The sequence below is a fragment of the Ictidomys tridecemlineatus genome, chromosome 5 (genome assembly GCF_052094955.1).
Source record: "Ictidomys tridecemlineatus isolate mIctTri1 chromosome 5, mIctTri1.hap1, whole genome shotgun sequence".
Lineage (NCBI taxonomy): Eukaryota > Metazoa > Chordata > Mammalia > Rodentia > Sciuridae > Ictidomys > Ictidomys tridecemlineatus.
The window spans coordinates 96,688,465-96,710,533 of NC_135481.1; the positions used below are offsets into that span (position 1 = coordinate 96,688,465).

At 37.4% G+C, this 22,069-nt stretch overlaps 1 protein-coding gene across 10 annotated transcripts in view; it reads right to left on the reverse strand.

Moving 5' to 3' along the window:
- The window catches only part of Entpd5 (ectonucleoside triphosphate diphosphohydrolase 5 (inactive)), a 40,861-nt gene that overhangs the window by 14,568 nt on the left and 4,224 nt on the right, over positions 1-22,069 (reverse strand). For 2 of the 10 annotated variants that reach the window (XM_078050530.1, XM_078050528.1), the window contains exons 3-6: positions 11,198-11,254; positions 7,086-7,370; positions 6,071-6,150; positions 3,755-3,898 (exon numbers count right to left, since the gene is read on the reverse strand). In XM_078050530.1, coding sequence (XP_077906656.1) covers positions 3,755-3,898; positions 6,071-6,150; positions 7,086-7,302 — 441 coding nt within the window. In that variant the 5' untranslated portion in view covers positions 7,303-7,370; positions 11,198-11,254. Of the gene's footprint in view, positions 1-3,754; positions 3,899-6,070; positions 6,151-7,085; positions 7,371-11,181; positions 11,255-11,334; positions 11,476-13,168; positions 13,321-22,069 lie in introns of those variants that run through there. The other 8 variants (XM_078050527.1, XM_078050525.1, XM_078050529.1 and 5 more) reach the window with 7 other exon arrangements.

Here is a 22,069-nt window from a genome sequence, read left to right on the forward strand (position 1 = left end):
ATCACGAGTTCAAAGTCAGCCTCAGCAACTTAGTGAAGCCCTAAGCAACTCAGTGAGACCCTGTCTCTAACAAAATACAAATTAGGGCTGGGGATATGGCTCAGTGGTTAAGCGCCCCCTGAGTTTAATCCCCAGTACCAAAAAAAGAAGGAAAAAAAAAAAAACTCGTGGTTAATTTCTACCTGGACACTCACTAGAAGCTGGGAGGAGCTTTTCCCAGTTCATTCTTAGATGAGCAGATGGACCTCGCACAGAAAAGTAGTTCCTGTCCAAGGACTGAGCATTCTGCCATCTCTGTTGGATTCTGGCACATGGTTAGACCCTTTAGAGTCTTAGGGGGACCTCAGACCTAGACTTATGGAATCCTATTTTAGAAAATGAAAATGAAGATCTGGCATAGTGCTCTTGATTCTCTACAAATACAGGCTAATGATATGTGGATTATGGCTTATTTTTATGATTCTTATGGGGGAAAAAAAAGATTTTCCAAACAGAAATAGGAAGAATTCTAATCTGTTTGCAGTTCTCATTTCTAATGGGATGAAACACATCAAGTAGTGACCTCTGGATCCTGTTTCAACCAGGAAAAGCCAGTTAAGTGACTTGTAAGTAAACTTTTAAGGAGAAGATAGATAAGCAAATAGGAATAAATACAGAAAGAGAGTTCCTGCTCTTGACTTCACTCCTCTCCTCTGCACCACAGTATTCTCAACATAGCAGCCAGAATGATGCTCTTAATATTGGATATCAACAGGTTTTCCTAAACCTTCTATTGGCTTCCTTCTTTTTAGGAAAAAAGTAAAACTCTTTATATTGGCCTTTGAGAGCACTATGACAAACTCCCCCACCTCTGATCTCACTTCTACTTGGCTCTCATCACTCAGTTCCCTCCAGCCTCGCTCACCTCCTGGATACTGTTCCTGAACATGGCCAGTATGTTCCTGCCTTAGCCTTTTTGCAGCTGCTCTTCTTTTGAGCCTGAAATAGTCCCACAAATGTTTTGTATAACTGTTTCTCTATTCCCCTCAGGCCTCTGATCAAATGAATCTTACCAGAGAGGTCTCTTCTGCTTGCTCTAATTAAAATAGCAGCTTCCCCTACCACCAGCATTCCCTACCCACCTTACCCTGCTTTATTTTTCTTGTAGCAACTGAAATACTTTGAATAACGTTATTTTATTTTGTTTCCCTGAAACTAGAATGTGAATGAGCTCCATGAGGACAGGGACTGATTGTCTTTTTTGTTTCCTGCTGTTCCTATCCCCAGTAACTTTATCAACACCTAGTCTGCACTTAGCCCTCATAAACTGAGTGAATAAATGAATAAAGAATTGGGATTCAGATTCTCACAGACATGCTAGGCTGCTTGTACTTGGATAAGGAACTTAAGCCCTCTGTGCTGATAGACAAAGGACTTAGAAGAATGAGTACAATTCTAATACAAAATCTTTTGTTGCTGTGATTTTTATGGGATTCTGCCTACAAATAGTCTTTACTTCTCATATTTTTATAAATATTCTTTACAACATGAAATTTAAATATTATGTTTATTGTACAACTGTACAATAAAATTTAAAATATTGAGTTTAACAAAATTCTAGTTTTTCTTTTTTGTTTTTGTTTGTTTTTGGTGTTGGGGACTGAACCCAGGGGCACTTTACCACTAAGCAACTATCCCCAGTACTTTTTATTTCTTATTTTGAGACAGAGTCTCTCTAAGTTGTTGCTGGGGCTGGCCTTGAAGTTGCTATTCTCCTGCCCCCGACACTGGGATTACAGGCATGGGCCACTACACCCAACCATACTTAATTTTTTTTATCTAAAACAATGCTTTTTTAAGCCAGCCTTCTTGCCTTCCTCCCTTCCTCCCTCCCTCCCTCCCTTCCTTCCTTCCACCCACCAGGAATTGAAGCCAGGGGTGCTTTATCACTAATCCATATCCCCAGTCCTTTTTATTTTTTATTTTGAGATACTTGGTTTTACTAAGCTGCTTACTTGCTGAAGCTGAACTTGAACTTGCATTTCTCCTGCTTCAACCTCCCAAGTCACTGGGATTACAGGCATATGATACCACACCTGGTGAAAAATCTTTCAAATTGGGGTGGGGATGTGGCTTTGTGGTAGAGTGCTTGCTTAGCATGTGTGAGGCCCTAGGTTCCATCCCTGGCACTGCCAATAAATAAATAAATAGGTAAATTGAAATCTTTCAAACTTTAAAATTCCATGATTCTTCTAAAAACTTTATCTTGATTTAAAAAAAGCCAGATATACAAAAAAAAGAATTTAAACACTATTATTCCATTTATATGAAATATAAGCAAAATTTATATGAAGTGATGAACACATCAGTGGTTCAGTGGTTGCTTGGTTTTAGGGGCAGGGGAAACTGACTAAAGGGTCACAAGAAAATTGCAATATTTGTCAAAACTCATTTAAATGTATGCCAAAAATGAATATATTCATTTGTTTACATAAATATATATGTTCAAATACTCACATAAATTTATCTCAAAGGGAGAGAGAAGGGGAATTGCATGGAAATGGAAGGAGACCCTCACTGTTATACAAAATTACATATAAGAGGATGTGAGGGGAAAGGGAAAAAAAAAACAAGGGAGAGAAATGAATTACAGTAGATGAGGTAGAGAGAGAAGATGGGAGGGGAGGGGAGGGGGATAGTAGAGGATAGGAAAGATAGCAGAACACAACAGTCACTAGTATGGCAATATGTAAAAACGTGGATGTGTAACCAATGTGATTCTGCAATCTGTATACGGGATAAAAATGGGAGTTCATAACCCACTTGAATCAAATGTATGAAATATGATATGTCAAGAGCTTTGTAATGTTTTGAACAACCAATTTAAAAAAATAAAATAAAATAATAATAAAAAAATAAAAAAATAAATTTATCTCAATAAAGTTGATTAAAGACCATTTCCATGATCCTGCTTTTAAAAATTTAGAACAATTATCATAGACAGGAGGTAGTATTCATTTTTCAGAAGAAGCTCCATAAATTCAAAAGTTGTAGTTACAAATGTATGTAGCTGAAGCTTGTATCCCCATCTGATGCCCTCCACCATGTCCTGATCCAGCAGGAAAGTCCCTACTAGATGCCAAGCTTTTAGAACCATGAACTTAATAAACTAACTTCCTTCCTTCCCTTCGTTTATTTCTTTTTTCTTTTTTTCTTTTCTTTTTTTTCTTTTTGGTACCAGAGATTGAACCCAGAACCCAGAGGCACTTAATCATTGAGCCACATCATTAGACTTTTAAATTTCTTTTACTTTAGATAGCGTCTCATTAAGTTACTAAGGACTCACTCAGTTACTGAGGCTGGCTTTGAATCCAGATCCTCCTGCCTCAGCATCCTGAGCTGCAGGATTATAGGCATATACCACCACACCTGGCTAAAGCTCTTTTCTGTATCAAAAAAAAAAAAAAAAAAAAAGAAGGGGTGGCTGGGGTTTTGGCTCAGAGGTAGAGTGCTCACCTAGCATACATGAAGCACTGGGTTCGATCCTCAGCAACACATAAAAATAAAATAAAGATATTGTGTCCTCCTATAACTAAAAAATAAATATATTTTTAAAGGCATATAACTAGCTACAAGAGCTGAGTTACCACAGTGCTTTAGCAATGGTGGAATACTAAAAGTTGCAGTTACACTCCAAAGGTCTAAGCCCTCAAAAAGAAAATATTCATATACAGAAAAACACAGAATTATCCAAGATGCAGATTTCAAAAATTACCTCAAAGAGCAGAGCCTGGGCTTTCTGTTCTGGCAGTAAGCGCAGTCCTGCTGTTGCCTTCAGGACCACTGGGGTCCTTTTCCAGTGACTTTGGGGAATTGAGTCTTTGGCCACCTCTAAGAGTTCTTCAACAGTCTCAGCACCCTTTGAAAGAGACAACCCATATATCCAATTAACAGTCCATTTAGAGCATTGGTCTACTCCTTCATGCTTTGGGGGAATATTAGGAATGATGTGGCAGAGGGCTCCTCTCTGAACTGCAGAAACAGAAACCCAGAGAAGTGGAATACTTTGAAGGAGTATCCATTTTATTTTGATAGTCATAATAACAATTATCTTTTATGGTGTGTTCTTTTATAGTGTGCTTGTATAGCACCAGGGATTGAATCCACAGCCTTGCACAGTCTAGGCAAGTACTCCACCACTGAACTACATTCCTAGTCCTTTTAAATTTTTTAAATTTTGAGACAGGGTCTCACTAAACCACCCATATTGGCCTCGGACTTATGATCCTCCTGCCTTAGCCTCCCCAAGTGGTTGGTATTGCATGTGTGCACTACCACACCCAGCTATAGTATGGTCATTTTAGTGGATTGTTTTTTTTTTTTTTAAGAGAGAATGAGAGAGGAGAGAGAGAGAGAATTTTTAATATTTATTTTTTAGTTTTTGGCGGACACAACATCTTTGTTGGTATGTGGTGCTGAGGATCCAACCCGGGCCGCACGAATGCCAGGCGAGCGCACTACCGCTTGAGCCACATCCCCAGCCCTATGGATTGTTATTTTATGTGTCAATAAATTAGGTTTAGTTTGGCTCATGCCTATAATACCAACTACTCAGGAGGCAGGAGAATTACAAGTTCAAGGCAGCCTGGGCAACTTCAGAGAACCTGTCTTAAAAATGAGTAAAGAAAATAAAAAAAATTTTAAAAAGAAAGAGATTTTTTTAAAAGGCATCTTCTGTTTCAGATAAAAAATTTAAGTATGGTTGGGTGCAGTGGCCCATGCCTGTAATCCCAGTGACTCAAGAACCTGAGGCAGGAAAATGGCAACTTCAAGGCCAGCCCCAGTAACTTAGTGAGACCCTGTCTTACTAAGCCTTAGAGAGACTCTGGCTCAAGATAAAAAATAAAAAGGACTGGGGATAATAGCTTTGTGGTAAAGTTCCCCTGGGTTCAGTCCCCAACACCAAAAATAAAATGAAAATTAAAAAATTAGGTTAAGCCAGAAAGTCAGATATAGTATTGGGAACTCAAGAGTTGGGAGTCAGAAGACACTTGCTAGCCCATGACCTAATATGGGTCACTTGGCCTTCATGAGGTTTGGTTTCCTCAGATGTAAGATAGAAATACACCTTACACCACCACTAAACTGTGTGCACTTTAGATGAGGCACAGTCAGTGTGGCTGCCATACAAATACTAGCTATAGCTGTCATCATGCTATGATTGATAAGTGTTTCCCTGTGTGAATTTATTCAGGTAATACACTGTATTTTTACTAGCAAACACAACACAATTATCTTTTCTAAATATCAAATCAGTTTCTGATAATGCAGTTGCTTTCAATGGCTCCCAATTTTCTAGTACATTTGCAGTTTCATGTGCTACTGAACTGAGAAAATACATCCTGTCCATTCTTCAAGTGCAAACCATTTTTCATCAGGTTTTCCCTTGGTTAATGATTATTCCATGACCCTGGACAATAAATATCTTTACCTCTAATACCAAGTTCAACATTCTACCTTATTCTATTATATCAGTGTGGCCTCAGACATACTGGGTATAGTATATTGGGGTGCTCAAATATGAAATACAGCTACTAGTCACCATAAACTATCCTCTACTACCAAAGATTTTAGTCATCAAGGGTGGTTGATTAATTCTCAGGTACAAGCATGGTTCCATCCTATATCAGAGCCCTCTGAAATAGAATTCACTGGGTCTCCATCCTTCAATTGCCATGTTTATGCCTCATACCCTAGAGAACTTCATGCTATCTTCTTCACTGACATTAAATAATTTTTCAGTTAATGGCTTCAACTCAAAACCTTAAATAGTAAATACAAAAAGTACAATCTATCCTGTACTTTGTCATCTATCCTGAACAAACACAACTTATTTTCTAGCCTCCTTCCACCCAGCCCTGGTGAGCCTGGAGTATACAATTACTGTTATCCAGGAGACTTACTAAGGAGAGAAATTGATTTCACACATGACCTCAATATCATTAACAAATAAAACGAAATATTTAACAGCAGTGATGTGGTAAAGTTATCCAGGAATTGAGAATATAAACATCAATCATAAGAAACTTACCTGCTTAGGTTGATCTACAAAAGCAGAAAGTCCTGGCTTCACAGAATCAAAGATTTCCCCTTCCAGAACTGGAAGCTGTCCTGTTTTGTCCACAGAACAAAACAGAAGAGATGATTACCAAAAGTTAAGTTCTTCAGCTACAAGGCTCTGTAAGTTGTCATGTAAGAGTAGATTTACCTACTCTTTCCCTAGACTATCCCAAATGATACCACTTGTGAGGAATGTCTTTAAGAAGTTTTTGAAATGGGAAACAGAAGGCATCAGACAACCCTTCAGAGTCTGTCATTTCTCTGGTGGATATCTAGCTCCTATTCCTTTTACCAGGCTCTTTTGGGGGGGGGACTCAAGAGTTGGAGTCAGAAGACACTTGCTAGCCCACGACCTAATATAACTTTATTTTATTTATTTTTTTTATGGATGCTGAGGATCAAATCAGTGCCCCATACACACTAGGCAAGTGTTCTACCACTGAACCACAAACCCAGCCCCTTTCACCAGACTCTTCAGGATAATAATAATAAAACAATTCAGGGCTGGGGATACCTCAGTTGGTAGAGCGCTTGCCTCCATGCACAAGGCCCTGCTGGGTTCAATTACCAGCACCACCACCACCAAAAACAAACAAACAAACAAACAAAAAACTAACAATTCAGAAAAAGTTCATTTTCAGGGTCCCCTCAGCCCCATCTTCAAGGATGAATACAAGGATAATAAAACTCATGTGATTCTCTCCCCAAGATCACTCCCAATATTCTCACTGTTCTAGAATCCTAGAGTATTAATCAACTTTGCATAAAAGAAAGGACAAATTATAGCTGTATTTCTTGGACATATGGGTTTCAGAGTTCAGGTCTATTAATTTCACATTGAATAAAAATGTGTTCAGTTAAAGTCCAAAGTGTTCTCTGAATAAAGACACTGACTATTTACACCACACACTCTCAGCACATTTGTTTCTGGAAGGAGGTGCTAAAGGGTGGATTCATAGAAAGGTGAGGGTCCCAGTTGCACTTACCTGGTATTTTCTGCACAAAGGTATAAACATGAATCCGAGTTCCAGTGCTTCCTGCATCAAACATAATTCCATACAAGGTGCTGGCACTGACATTTATCGGACACATGGAAGACAGGAAGACACCCTCAAACCAAGTCTGCTGATCTTTATGGAAGATAGTGCTACAAACACAGGATGCCACCAGCATGAAAAAGACTGTGCCCCAGGAAGTGGCCATACTCTATCCAAGGTGTGGTGACCTGAAGTTTGATTGTGGAAGGAGTGCTGCTTACAATCCTGTAGTGGCTTATAGGACAAAGATTCACAAGGTTAGTTCAATTGGTTTTTTTGGTTAACCTGTAAGAGAAGAAACACCATAATAGAAATCCTGCCCTTGTCCCCAAGGTGTTCCTTCTCTATTTCTAATAACAAGTACAACAAGCTAAACCAGGGTAATACAGGCTCTTAGCACTTTTTCTAAAGGGTATCTTGTTCCAAAAGGAAACTAGGGTTTAAAATACATTTTCCTAAGCTTTGCTTTTAATTACAGAGTGGTTCTCACGTGCTCAAATGTTCTTTGTGCCCTTTTGCTCCTACGGGTGAGTCTAATTTTCTTTTTTTGTGTTTTGACCATTTTGCCTTTAGATCACAAACTAACATTCCTCTCTCCCTCCTTCTTTCTTTTCCTCCCTTTCCTCTTTTTGACTGATAGATAAGCTTAATTCAATCTCTGAAATAAAGTTACAAAGAATATAAACATCAATCATAAGAAACTTACCTATTAGGTTGATCTACCTAAAAAGGGCCAATGGTGTTGGGGGATGTTCATAGCCTTAAAAAAGGCACTTTTGGGCCTGATAGAGAACACTTGTAATCCCAGCAAGTACTGAGACTGAGGTTGAGACAGGATTGCAAGTTCAAGGCCAACCTAGACAATTTAGTAAGACTTTTTCAAATAAAAATTTTTAAAACGTTAAGAATGTAGCTCAGTGGTAAAACACCACTGGGTTCAATGCCCAGTACCATTAAAAAAATAGGATTATGTCACTGAGCTATTAATTATAATCAATAATATTGCTAGTGGCTTGCAAATACATATTTGCTAGGAGGGAGCGCAGTACTGGGGGATCAACTCAAGGCCTCACAAATGCTGGGCAAGTACTCTACAATTGAGCTATTTCCATATATCCCCATCCTTTTTATTTTGAGACAGGGCCTTGCAAGATTGCCCAGGCTAGTCTCAAACCTGTGATTCTTCTGCCTCAGTCTCCCAAATGATTGGGATTACAGGCATATACCACTATACCCAGCCCACTATGAATTTCAAAACAGCTTCACAGGTTTCAGGCCACATTATTGCCAAAAGAACTTAGGACAAATGGCCAAATTAAAGTCAAGAGGTTCTATGACTTGCTGAAAATTACAAAGTAAGTCAGTAGTGATATTCAGACCATAAATCAGTCATTATTCTTCTCTATTTCTTTTTTCCTAATTCCAAATGCTAACCCTATAGCAAGTTATTGTCCATATTTTTTAATGTGTCTTCATCACACTTTGGATTTCCATACAATGGAGGCTGGATACAAATACTGCTAGAAAGTTAGTATAAGGACATGGAAAATAGTGGACAGTACTATTTGTCAGGTCAGAGGTCCTGGGTTCCAGTTCTAGCATTTGTTCTCTATCAGGGAGCTGCATGATCTTTTTTTTTTTTTTCTTTTGGAGGGCTGGGGATTAAACCCAGGGCTTTGTCCATGCCAGGCCAGCATTTCACCACTGAGTCATATCCACTAGCCTGAGTTGCATGATCTTGAGCAAATCATTTAGCCTCTCTGAGACTCTATTTCCTCATTGTAAAGTACCTTGGGGCTGAGGTTGTGGCTCAGTGGTAGAGTGCTTGCTTAGCACATGTGAGGCACTAGTTTCAATCCTTAGCACTAGATTAAAAAAATAAATAAATATAATATTGCATCCATCTAATAAAAAAAATCTTAACTGCCCTTTCTTCCTTAACATGGTTATTAGGAAAATCAAATGAGACACTATATATGCACATACACATACGTATACTTTTAGATATATGTTATTGCACATATACATGTAATTGGAATACAAATTATCTCATTTTGATTTTCCTACATATATACACATATGTGTGTATCTTAATTAGAATAAGTTATAGATGGAGAACCTACTTAGACTAAGTTGTACTCCATGTACGTATAATATGTCAAAATATACTCTGTCATGTGCATTTAAGAACAACAATAATAACAAAAAAGCCATTAAGCTATCTATGGATGCTGATGGCACCTGGAAGAGTATTTATTCTTTGGGGAATTCTCTATTAGAGATGGGGAAGTGAGGTTTCTCAAATCTTTTTTGGAAACAGTACTTCATATTCCAATCCATATGTGCTAATATGCACATCATCTAATTCCTTCATTTATAAAATTTTTTTAGTTTTGTAAAGTGAATGGTGTGATCAATGTTTTTGTAATCAAATTCAAAAGTCTTTTTATAGTTTAAGTATTTATGAAATAATAATAAAAAAATTTCTCCAGATTGAGATCCATGAATATAAGGAATCTATTTTTGTTTCTTGCTTTATTCTAGCACATGGATGAGTGACTAATATACTATAGGTGGTCCATAAATTTTGCCAAGTGAAAAAAATAATGAATAAAAAATCATCAACTTAGTATATTAAAAATTTCTGTTAATGTTAATAGTGGTTTAAAATCACATTGCTGTTAAATGCATAGTATTATATCCCTATTTAATAATAATTCAAATGCCATTTCTTCCCTGAAGTAATTACATCCATTCTTTTGTCAGTTTTTCCTTATTGTTCTCTAGTTCAAGAACATAATGATTGTCTCTGTTAGACCATATTCTTCTTAGGAAGAGATAATGACTAGTTTAACTTTGTATGCATAATAATTTATTATGCATAATATAGAAAAATTAAAATTATGTTTAATTAAAAAAAGGTTTTACTGTGTGTGATACTTGAGATCAAACCCAGAGCCTCATCTATATTAGGCAAGTGCTCTATCACTTAGTTATATCTATAGTCCATTTATTTATTCATTTATTTGTTCATTCATTTTGTAGTACCAGGGATTGAATTCAGGGATGCTGTACCACCAAGCCATATCCTCACCCCTTATAACTTTTTGAGACAGCCTCACTAGGTTGTTATGGCAGGCCTTGATCACAATCCTCCCACCTCAGCCCCCCAAATAACTGGGATTACAGGCATGTGCCACCACAACTGGCTCTTGTTTTTTGTTTTAAAATTACAATACATTATTTAAATATTATGTAACATCCTAGTATTTTTCCAGGACTGAGGTTGTACAAAGTGGAAGGAAAGAAAGGATTTGTTATTGTTGGGAAATAATTTTTAAAACATAAAGGAGGCTTATTTTTCATCATTCTTCACCAAAGCCAATATAGTAAATTCCTTTTTTTTTTTTTTTTGGTGGTGGTGGGAGGTCGTGTCAGGGACTGAACTCAGGGCACTTGACCTCTGAATCACATCCCTAGCCCTATTTTTGGGGGGGGGGGGTACCAGGGATTGAACTCAGGGGCACTCAACCACTGAGCCACATCCCCAGACTATTTTGTATTTTATTAGAGACAGGATCTCAATAAGTTGCTTACAGCCTCCCCATTGATGAGGCTGGCTTTGAATTCTCAATTCTCCTGTCTCAGCCTCCCAAGCCACTGGGATTACAGGTGTGCATCACTGCACCTGGCTCTAGATAAAGTATTCTTACTCATTCTTAAGTGTATTGACCATTGAGGGCTTAAGTAAAATACCTCACTCCCCACAGGTGACATATAACATAAAATGAAGCAGATGAAAGTTAATTTCATTTGGAATTTTAAAATATTTAAATATTTTTCTGAAGTACTGCAAAGGCAGTTAGAATTGTCCCTTTGATCGCTATTCAAGGCTGAACTTCTATCCTGTGGTTAAGAACCGGAGCTACTGGCTAGGGAAAGGAACCAAAAGAATTGTTCAACTTTCAAAATTCCTAACAAAGGAAATTTCATCCCAGGAAATTAACCATTGAAAGGACAGCTGCCTGGCCAGATTCATACTCACATCTTAAAGCACTCACTTTGGAGGATTCTTCTTTTACAGAAAATGGGCTGGTCACACAGATCAATCTACATAGCTGAAAACAGAAACAGTTCTTTAGATTCTTAACACTGGACACCAGCTTTGTCCAGCATGTGCTCCCTCTTCTCTCAGGACCTGCATGAGTGGCACTCTGGATATCAGCTCCCCTTTGTCTCTGTGACAGCAGCTTCTTCACAGGTCACTCATATTTCATATTATTGTGGATTCTCAAAAACATTTCCAGCTTCTGTTTTCACTAAGCAAACATTTGTTTTTCTTCCAGAAGATTTTTAAAGGAAAAAAAAAAAAGCATCATAGGTATCAGTTTTCATTGAATGAAAACTGCAGAGTCATACCAGGTATTTGGTGAAAAGCCAAACAAATTTTAGAAAAAGCAAAGGATTAACATGTAAAATGCCCTTTCCAACTTCAGCACCTACCTTCTAACCACTGATAACCCCACTTTTCTTTAAGATTAGCTATTTTTAAAATGGTATTAGGAAGACTTACAATGTTGAGTTTACAGGAGGGCATCTTATTATACATGACCCCAGTCTGCGCAACTTGTTCTTTCACTTTTTTTTTTTTTTTAAGAGAGAGGAGAGAGAGGGGGGGGGGGGAGAGAGAGAGAGAGAGAGAGAGAGAGAGAGAACAAACTTCAATATTTATTTTCTAGTTTTTTCCAGCGGACATAACATCTTTTTTGTTTGTGGCGCTGAGGATTGAACCCGGGCTACACGCATGCCAGGCGAGCGCGCTACCCCTTGAGCCATATCCCCAGCCCACTCTTTCATTTTTTAAAAATCTTTATTTTTAATTTTTTTTCCTCATCTTTTCAGTGAGACCTCCCTTTCTATAACTGTAGTACACTGGCCACACACACATTTTCTTTTCTTTTTTTTTTAAGGGAGAGAGAGAAAGAGAATTTTAATATTTATTTTTTAGTTCCTGGCAGACACAACATCTTTGTTTGTATGTGGTTCTGAGGATCGAACCCGTGCCGCACGCATGCCAGGCGAGCGCGCTACCGCTTGAGCCACATCCCCAGCCCCCCACACACATTTTCTATCTTCTGTCCCTGTTTCTCTCCACAGCACTTCTCACGTTCCAATACACTACTTGTTTATTTTCATATTTCCGTCTTTCCCCCACTTCCATTCTCCAGAGTTAGCTATCCATCTGCAGAAACTTTTGTGTTTTGTTTCTGGAGTGTTCCTGGTGCTGGGACAGAGCTAACATATGCTAGGTGTTAAATAAACACTCTGAAGGGATAAACAGGGATCCAATAACTCAGGCACTGGATCTTCACCCATTTTTTTTTTTTTAAGAGAGAATGAGAGAGGGGAGAGAGAGAGAGACAGAGAATTTTTTTTAATATTTATTTTTTAGTTCCCGGCGGACACAACATCTTTGTTGGTATGTGGTGCTGAGGATCGAACCCGGGCCGCACGCTTGCCAGACGAGCGCGCTACCGCCTGAGCCACATTCCCAGCCCGATCTTCACCCATTTAACATTAGTACAATGGCAGACTTGAAGATTAATCACCTGCCTTCTGGAAGATCATGATTCCAAGCTACCAAGGAAGGACTGTTTCTCCAATGTGTCAATTACACAAAGATATAATTTATCCAAATGTGTTAAATTTTATATACTACTCAAGATAATACAGATAGTCATATATAAGTTGAACTTGAGAACCAGTCTTCTCAATATCTCTTACTTTTATTTACCCCCAACAAAATACCCTCTTCGATTCTTTGCTTTGAAACTTCAGTGCCAGCTAGTGTTTGTCCCTCACGATCTCTATATCCTTCTAAGGTCTTTTCAGTTTCTTTATACCTGTAGTTAACACTTATTCCTCGTTACTCAGCCTTTCCAGAGCTTTATATTCTGGCTTCCCCTTCTCTATGCCCCCTAAAGTCTCAAAGACCACAATCCCATAGAATAGGGCCCCATTCAGGTGCTTACCTGCTTATGTCTGCCTGCTGTGAATCCCTGCTTTCCTGCTTTCACTATTGGCTGCCTTTTGCTCTTTGCTCCTATTTGAGATCTTCTGAATCAAGAAAGCTTCACAAAGCACAGGCACCTTTGTACTAGTTTACAACTAACTGTGTGGAATTTTGCTAACTCACTCCCATCTTTATTCTTCACTTCTCCCTGCTCCACCTTTTCTCTGGGTACATGATTGTCAAGTTCATCTACTTTTATGACAGTTGAGTACCAATTAATAGAAATATTGTTTCCAGGGCATAAGTTGCTCAAGAACTGAATTTTGTGTTGTTTTCATGTTAGCTGAACAGTAGAAAGCTAAGAGCATTTTTAGCCAGTTTCCACCCATGACTGAACTTAGAAAGCTGCTAACAAATATGCATCTAATTATATAACAGAAATTGCACTAGGTCTAGATATGCAAAAGGGAGTCAAGATAGGCTCTTGGGGAGACTTCAGCTTACCAAAAAAAGTAGACAAATAAACCAATAGTTACAATGTACTTGGATAAGTTCTCTGACAAAAAAGAGCACAGTGCTCAGGAATAGATATAACAGACAAGTAACTTGGCTTAGAAGGGGAAGGATGGGGGTTGGAAAGGAATGGGAGGCTTTTTGAGGTATGCGAGGCCTAAAGAGAATCCTGAATTAGAAGTAGAAACTACCAGTGGGGAAATTCTACAGGGAGAATTCTGAGCTTCAAATGTAACTGGAAAATAGAGAATAAAGAAGGCAATGTGAGGAAGGCTGGCTCTAGAGGCACTGAGATTTCTAAACAAGTGGACTGGTTTTCCTTGTACAGTTCCATAGTGACATGTGATTGCTAATTATATATCTTTCTATTTCCTCGCTAAGCAAATATCAATGTTGACTGACTTGAATAAAATGACACAGTATTTTATAACAGTGAAAAATAATAGAATGGAATAAATGACCAGTAAAGTCCATCAAAGGTTGGCAAACAGTCAAATATAAAAGCTTCCATTGCCAATTCTTCTGAACTCCACAGCAGAGCTGGCTTAAACAAAGTTAAAAAGTAAACATAGGTAAGTTTAAAATGTAACTAGAATGAAAATTTTAAACAGAAGTTGAACTATGGGAATGGATACAGCCAAACTACCCTGTACAAAAAGGCTTGCCAAGCAAAACTGCTGTGGGTCTAATGTGGTAACTATCTTTTAAGAGACTATAGTAAATAGGAAAAAATACATGTCCATAAATGTCCTCCATAAAATGCAAATGAGAAGCACCATGCTCTGAGACCTCAAAGATGGGAGTGGGCATGGTAATCACAGCAGCTTGGGAGGCTGAGACAGGAGGATCATAAGTTCAAAGTCAGCCTCAGCAACAGCAAGGTGCTAAGCAACTCAGTGAGACCCTGTCTCCAAATGAAATACAATAGGGCTAGGGATGTGGCTCAGTAGCCAAGTGCTCCTGAGTTCAATCCCCTGTACCAAAAAAAAAAAGGGAGGTGGCATTTGAGGAGGGTGCTAGGGAGGGAAATGAATTAAGACAGGAGAGGAGTCAGGAATAAGGAATAATATAAATCAAGATATAAATGTAGAAAAGGGAATAGGGCACTCTGGCAAGTCCAGTTCAGTTTGACTAACTATAGTAGGAAATAAAGTTGAAACTGAAGTCAGATAGTTGATAGTTACCAAACTAAGGAGTCTAGACTATTCTGCGGGTAATAGGAATCACAGAAGACTTTCAGCAAGAGAGTCTCAAATATCAATCTAGCAATTACATGTAAGAAAGAGTGAAGTGGTGAGCCTTGTTAGATCACTCAGTTGTCTGATTTTATAAATATTTGCTGATGCTCACCAAATGCTAAGTGTCAAGAGAATGGAAGGTAAATAAAACAGAACTTTTTATTTAAGATGCTCTGAGTTTGACAAGGTGACAAACATATATACAAATAACAGTGTCTTTGTTTAAAAACAGTAAAGGAGTCCAAAGCATAGAAGGGCTAACTACCGAGAGGATTTGGAAAGGCATCATGAGATGACACTTGAATTGATCATGAAAAATGAGTAAAAGTAACTACATAAATACATGTGGACAAAGACCAGAGGGATTATAAAAGATGAAAGCATATAGTAGGGAAATTATGGAGAGTTTGGTTTTAAAACTTCATTTTAAGAATTGTTATTGTGGACTGGGGATGTGGCTCAAGTGGTAGCGCACTTGCCTGGCATGCGTGCGGCCCAGGTTTGATCCTCAGCACCACATACCAACAAGGATGTTGTGTCTGCCGAGAACTAAAAAATAAATATTAAAAATTCTCTCTCTCTCTCTCTCTCTTTAAAAAAAAAAAAAGAATTGTTATTGTGAGCTGGGGCTACGGCTCTGTGGCAGAGCACTTGCCTAACATGTGTGAGGCACTGGGTTTACTTCTTAGCACTGCATACAAAAATAAGCAAATAAAATAAGGCATGCTGTCCATCTACAACTACAAAAAGAAATATTTAAAAAAGAATTCTTATTGTATATATTTAGGAAACAAAAAATAGAAAGTAAAAGATTATAATGGAAGACGGTATATTAAGAAAGGTTAGCATTTAATGCAGAGGAAAGATTGTGGCCACAAGAACACAATCTGAGATAATAATAGTAGCTAATATTTATGAGACCTTAATCATACATGCCATGCTTTATGTTAAGTATTTTTCATGGATTACCTAATTTAATCTCAATATCACTCTTTGAGTAGGTGATTTTATTAACATCCCAATTCTAAAATTAGAAAACTGAGGCTTAGAGAAACTAATTAACCCTTAATTAGTCCGAAGTTTTTAATTCTGCATAGGATGACAGGACATAAAGGGTTAAGACCACACAATAGTTAATGAAAAGTCAGAAATCAAACCCAGATGGCTTAATTCCAGACTCACAGTCATAATGACTACACACCCAGAAAAAACAGATACAGAAGTAGAAAGAACATAGAGAAGAAAGTTGAGATAAAAGGCAAGAACTTTAGACTTGCAGCAGGATGTGAAAGTCTTACAGTAGTATCATTTTGTTATACATAATCAAGAGCTCTTGAAGAGCTTATTTTGCTGCTGAAAAAATACAGAATACACCATTTCTGACCACTTTCATTGCTACCAGCTTAACCCCAAGCCACCATCTTCATTTATTTATTTTTTATGTGGTGCTGAGGATCAAACCCAGGGTCTCGCACGTGTGAGGCAAGCACTCTACCACTGAGCCACAACTCCAGCTCCCCAAACCACCATCTTTCATGAAAGTTACTAACATGGCCTTACTGGATCATCTTGCCTTTTTTTTTTTTTTTTCTTTTTAGTAGGGGGTGGGGATTGATGCTGCTCTTCTTATTGAGGCCTATCTTTTTTTTTTTTTTTTTGGTACTGGGGACTGAACTCATAGGTGCTTTATCACTGAACCACATCCCCAGCCCTTTTTTTTTTTTAATTATTATTTTGAGATAGGATCTTGTTAAAAGTTGATTAGGGCCTCACTAAATTGCTGAAGCTGGCCTCAAACTTGGATCCTCTTGACTTAGACTCCCAAGTCTCTAGGATTCAGGTTTGTGCTACTGTGTCTGGCTATAAATATGTATTATCTGCTTTCCTAGGGCTATCTTTAATACTGTAACCTCCCACCCTCTTGTGTCCACTACCTCCTCCTGTTTTCTCAATTCCCCTTACTCTAATCCACTTTTATTCTACATCACTTATCATAATCTAACATACGAGAGAGTTTACTTATTGTCTGTGTTCTTGAGAAAATATAAGCTCCTCAGGAGCTAAAATCTTTATTTACTGATATAACCCAAGCACATAATCAATTTCCAAGGTGATGTCCAATAGGAACTCACAACAGGAATAAACTGCAAATGTCCTAACATGCAGGCATGATGGCACACACTTCTAATAATCTCATTAATTTGGGAGGCCAAGGCAGGAGGATCATGAGTTCAAAGCTAGCCTTAGCAACATAGCAAGATCCTGTCTCAAAATAAAAAATTCTGGGGATCTGGCTCAGTGGTTAAGTGCACCTGGGCTGAATCCCCAGTACCAATATTAATTAATTAGTTAACTCACCTTCAAATTATCAAAATTGTGATAAACTAAAATAAATAAATAAATAAGTAAAGCCCTAAAGCCAGGTGTAGTGACGCATGCCTGTAATCTCAGAGACTCAGAAGGCTGAGACAGGAGGATCTCAAATTCAAGGCTACATTCAGCAATTTAGTGAGACCAGGTCTCAAAACAAACAAAAAAAGACTGGGGATGTAGCTCAGTGGTAAAGCATCCCTGGGTCAATCCCAAGAACCCCCCACCCACCCCCAAAAAAACCCTAAAAGATATTAAGTATTGTTTACATTGTCCAAATTCTCACCTAAAAATATTTTAGAATGCTATGCATAGTTACCTATTGCTACATAACAAATAATCCCAAAACTTAGTTACTTAAAACAATCATAAGCATTTATTATCTCAGTTTAAGTGGTTTGGGAATTTGGGAGAGGCTTAATTTGATACTTCTGGCTCAAAGTCTCTCGCGAGATTGTAGTCAAGATGTAGGCTCAAGCTACAGTTGTCTGAAGGCTTCACTGGGATTGGAGCAACCACCTCCAAGAAGGCTCACTCAACGGTTAGCAAGTTGGTGCTGGCTGTTGGCAGGAAGCCTCAGATGCTTCCCACATGGATTCTCCATTGGGTTGCTTGAATGTCTTCACAACATGGTGGCTGGCTTCCTTCAGAATGGGCAATCCAAGAAGAACTAGCCCTATGAGTCATGTGCTATCACTTCCTTATATTCTAATGGTCATACAGACCAAATTTGATAAAATGTGCAAGGGACTACACAAATACATGAGTATTAGAAGGTGAGGATTGTTAAGAGCCAACTTAGAGGCTAGAAGTTATAACCAGTATTTGAATGCTGGGCATGGTGACATGCACCTGTAGTCCCAGATACTTAGGAGGCTGAGGCAGGAAGATCTCTTGAGCCCAGGTATCTGAGGCAGCCTAGGGAACATAGCAAGACTCTGTCTCAAAAACAAACAAACAAAAAAACAAATAAACAAACCAGTATTTTGAAAATATTTTGTGTTCATTTTTTTTCAGTACATTCATGCATTGATTAATGATGGGGATACATTCTGAGAAATGTGTCAGTACGAGATTTCATATTGTATAAACATGAGAATGTACTTACACAAACTGAGATGGTAATGTCTACCTACATAACTAGGTTATGTGGTATATACTATTTTTTACTTAAATGTTATGCAGTATGTGACCCTTATATACAATATATCTATATACATACTATACTTTCTATCAACTGACATACTTCTAGATTAAAAACTATACGACATTGTAATATTAACTTTTTTTAAACCCCCTTTTTGTTTTTGAGAGACAGCTTACTATGTTGCCCAATGTGCCCTCAAGTAGCTAGGACTATTGGTATGTTGTATCACCAGGCCAGGCACCAATGATGTTGATTTTTTTTTTTTTTTTTTTTGCAGTGCTGGGGATCAAACCAAGGGTGCCTCACTGATGCTAGGCAAGTGCTTTACCTCTGAACTACACCCCCAAGTTTTAGAAAATGAAATATATTCACCAGGTGTGCAAGTACTACTCAGGAGGCTAAGGCAGATAGATTGCAAATGAGGCTAGTCTAGGCAACATAGTAAGACCATGGGGTTTTTTTGTTTGTTTGTTTTTTGTTTGTTTTTTTAAAAAAGGCTATGTAATCCCAGTGACTACGGAGACTGAGGTGAGAGGATAGCAAGTTGATGGTCAGCTTCAACAATTTAGCAAGGCCCTGTTTCAAAATTAAAAAAAAAAAAAGGGGGGGGGGGTGCTTAGCTCAGTGGCTAAGCACCCCCAGTATTAAAAAAAGAAGAAAAAAAAGGCTGAAATATAGCTCAGTGGTAGAGTGTCTGCCTGGAATGTGTGAGTCCCTGAATTCAATCCCCCAAACAGCAAAAAAAGAAAAAAGTAAAAATTTAAAAAATAATATTGATTTTTTAACTTTCTTAAAATATCATATCCTACCACTTTAAATTTTCCTTTTTCTATAGTAGTGCCAATATTTTTCTTAAGGAAAACACTAAGCCAGAAAAATTTAAAACTTACACAATGTCCTGTTTATTTCTTAAGTGAAACCAAATTAATTAATTAATCAGTTTATTGATACTGGGCATTGAACTTTGGGGCACTACCACTGAGCTACATCCCCTACCCCTTTTTATTTTTTATCCTGAGATAGGGTCTTGCTAAATTGCTGGCACTGGCCTCAAACTTGCAATCCTCTTACCTCAGTCTCCTGAGCTGCTGGGATTACCCCATCTGGTAGTGAAACTGAATTTAAATACTTCAAATAAAAGTCAGATATATTTAGGAAAGAGTTGGAAGAAAATAAACAAATCATTGTAAGATAGGTACAGTTAATAATTGAAAAAATATAACTGAAGTTAAATATTGAACAATGAGATACAGAATGAAAATATTTAACAGAATAGTAACTTATTTTATGCTACATATAGAAAAAATTTTCCAATCATAAAATGGTAGCATTAATACTTAGATACTGAAGAGGTATTTGTTAGAAAGGTACAATACTGACAAGTGGCCAGATTTGAAAATCATTGGAAGATTTTTATAACAATTATTTTCAAAAAGACAATAAAACAAATAAAAAGATTTATTAAAAATTGACTTTTATTTGATCATTGCCAAGGAATTGTTATCAAGCCTATGAGCCAAGAAACTGAGCAGGAACAATTTCCAGTAATATGAGTTGTTTCACACTGGTGGGAAAAGAGGCTCCTTGCCTTGGGCTCATCCAAAATTGACCACAATGTCCAGAGTGGATTCATAGATCAGAAGGGTAGTTGAATAAAATATTCTTTAAGGTTCCTCTAACTCTTAGATCAAATACCTTATCTCTCAATAAAGGAATTAGAATTGATGCATTCTAGTTATCAACAAATATAAAATTCTTTCCTATAAGTAGATTGCTTCTTTCTGTATTTTATTCCATTTTAATCAAAACAATATTAGTCAAGTGTCCAAAAGGATCCTCTGTACAATGAAACCCATCTGGTTGTTACCAATGAGTCAGGCAGTGCATGTTTTCATTCTCCATTGTTTTAGGCATGACTTAACTACAATAATCACTGCACAAAGAAAGCTGTTGCTATTGAGGCCTCCTTTTTCACAAGTCACAAAGCCTTTTCTTACCTGTCCGTTAAGAATCAAAATCCTATGTATGATGTATCAAAATGCATTCTACTGCACATATATAACTAATTAGAACAAATTAAAAAATTATATATTTAAAGCTTTACCTCCAAACCCCTATCTACTGTGGGAAGTACTTATAAGTAGACCCCCTTTTCTGCTGTTTTGCTTTCTACAGTTTCAGTTACCCACAATCAATCATGATCAAAAAATATTAAATGGCAAATTCTAAAAATAAATAATTCATAAGTTTCAAATAATTTTATTATAGTATATCATTATTATGATTTTTCTATTTTATTATTATTGTTGCTAATCTCTTACTGTGCCTAATTTATAAATTAAACTTTATCACAGTTAAGTATGTGTAGCAAAAAACAATACATATAGGATTTGGTACTTTCTATGGCTTCAGGCCATATTAGGTTTACAAAGTATCTCCCCTAACCCCATGGATGGATAAGAGGGACTACTGTATTTACAAAAGAGTAATTGCCAAGAATCAGTATCATTAGGAGCTGCTTAGAGTTTGATTATGAGAAGAGAAGTAAAAAATTAATTTTCCCTTCTTGTTATCAACTGAAAAACAACTACTGCTTCAACTATTTTATTTACTTATTTATTTTGGTACTGAGGACTGAACCCAGAGGAACTTAACCACTGAGCTACATCCCCAGCCTTTTTTTTTATACTTTAGAGACAAGGTTTCACGGAGTTGCTTAGCACCTCACTTTTTACTGAGGCTGGCTTTGAACTCATGATCCTCCTATCTCAGCCTCCCAAACCACTGGGATTACAGGCGTGCACCACCATGCCCAGCATCTTCTTACACTTTTGTGACTACAAATTAAACTTTTCTCCAGGAGTTTCCTTGGATTCTAGGATGAGATGAGCGCTATCTAACTCTAAGCATGTAATCTTGATATTTCTATTAAGTTTTCCTCTTAAAAACACTTAAATTGTGTGTATCTCCCCCGATATAATAATTCAAAACAAGAGACAATTCACACTGGTACCTCTAAACACACCCCCCACCCTCTGCTTCTACACATATACACAGAGAAATTAAGTGGAGTCTCTTGTTGATCTCCTGTTTCTTTAGTGGCACAACTTTCCTATAATGTATCTCATTTTGATTATCTTTAAACGGCCCTCTCAAGCTTTCTATATTCCACCCTTTTATCAAGAACTGATGATTCTTCCTTTTCAGTTTTTTCCCATCTTTTCCTCTTAGTCCCACTGCTGATACCTAAATCCTAGCCCTTATTACTTTAGACTTGAACTGTTATGGTCCCTAAACTGGTACACCAGTCACCAAGATGTTACTGTTCTCAAATGCATACCTCATCATGTTCCTAAAATGCTGTTTTCATTGTTCTCCCACTAAGTGGTAAACCACCATATGACAGGTGTTTTGAACACTAATTACTTAGCACAGTACAACCTGGCATACATGTTTAATTAACCAATGTTTGTTGAATGAATTAACAATATATAAATGATGTCACTTTCCTTAAACCTTTCATCAAGTTCCCACTATCCACAACAAAAGTTACAAACTCAAATATCTACAGAGGCCAGGCAGGAAACGAGTAAAAGTATGTTTGGTTTTTTTTTAAAAAGAGGAGGAAGATCCTGTGGCATCAGTCTATATT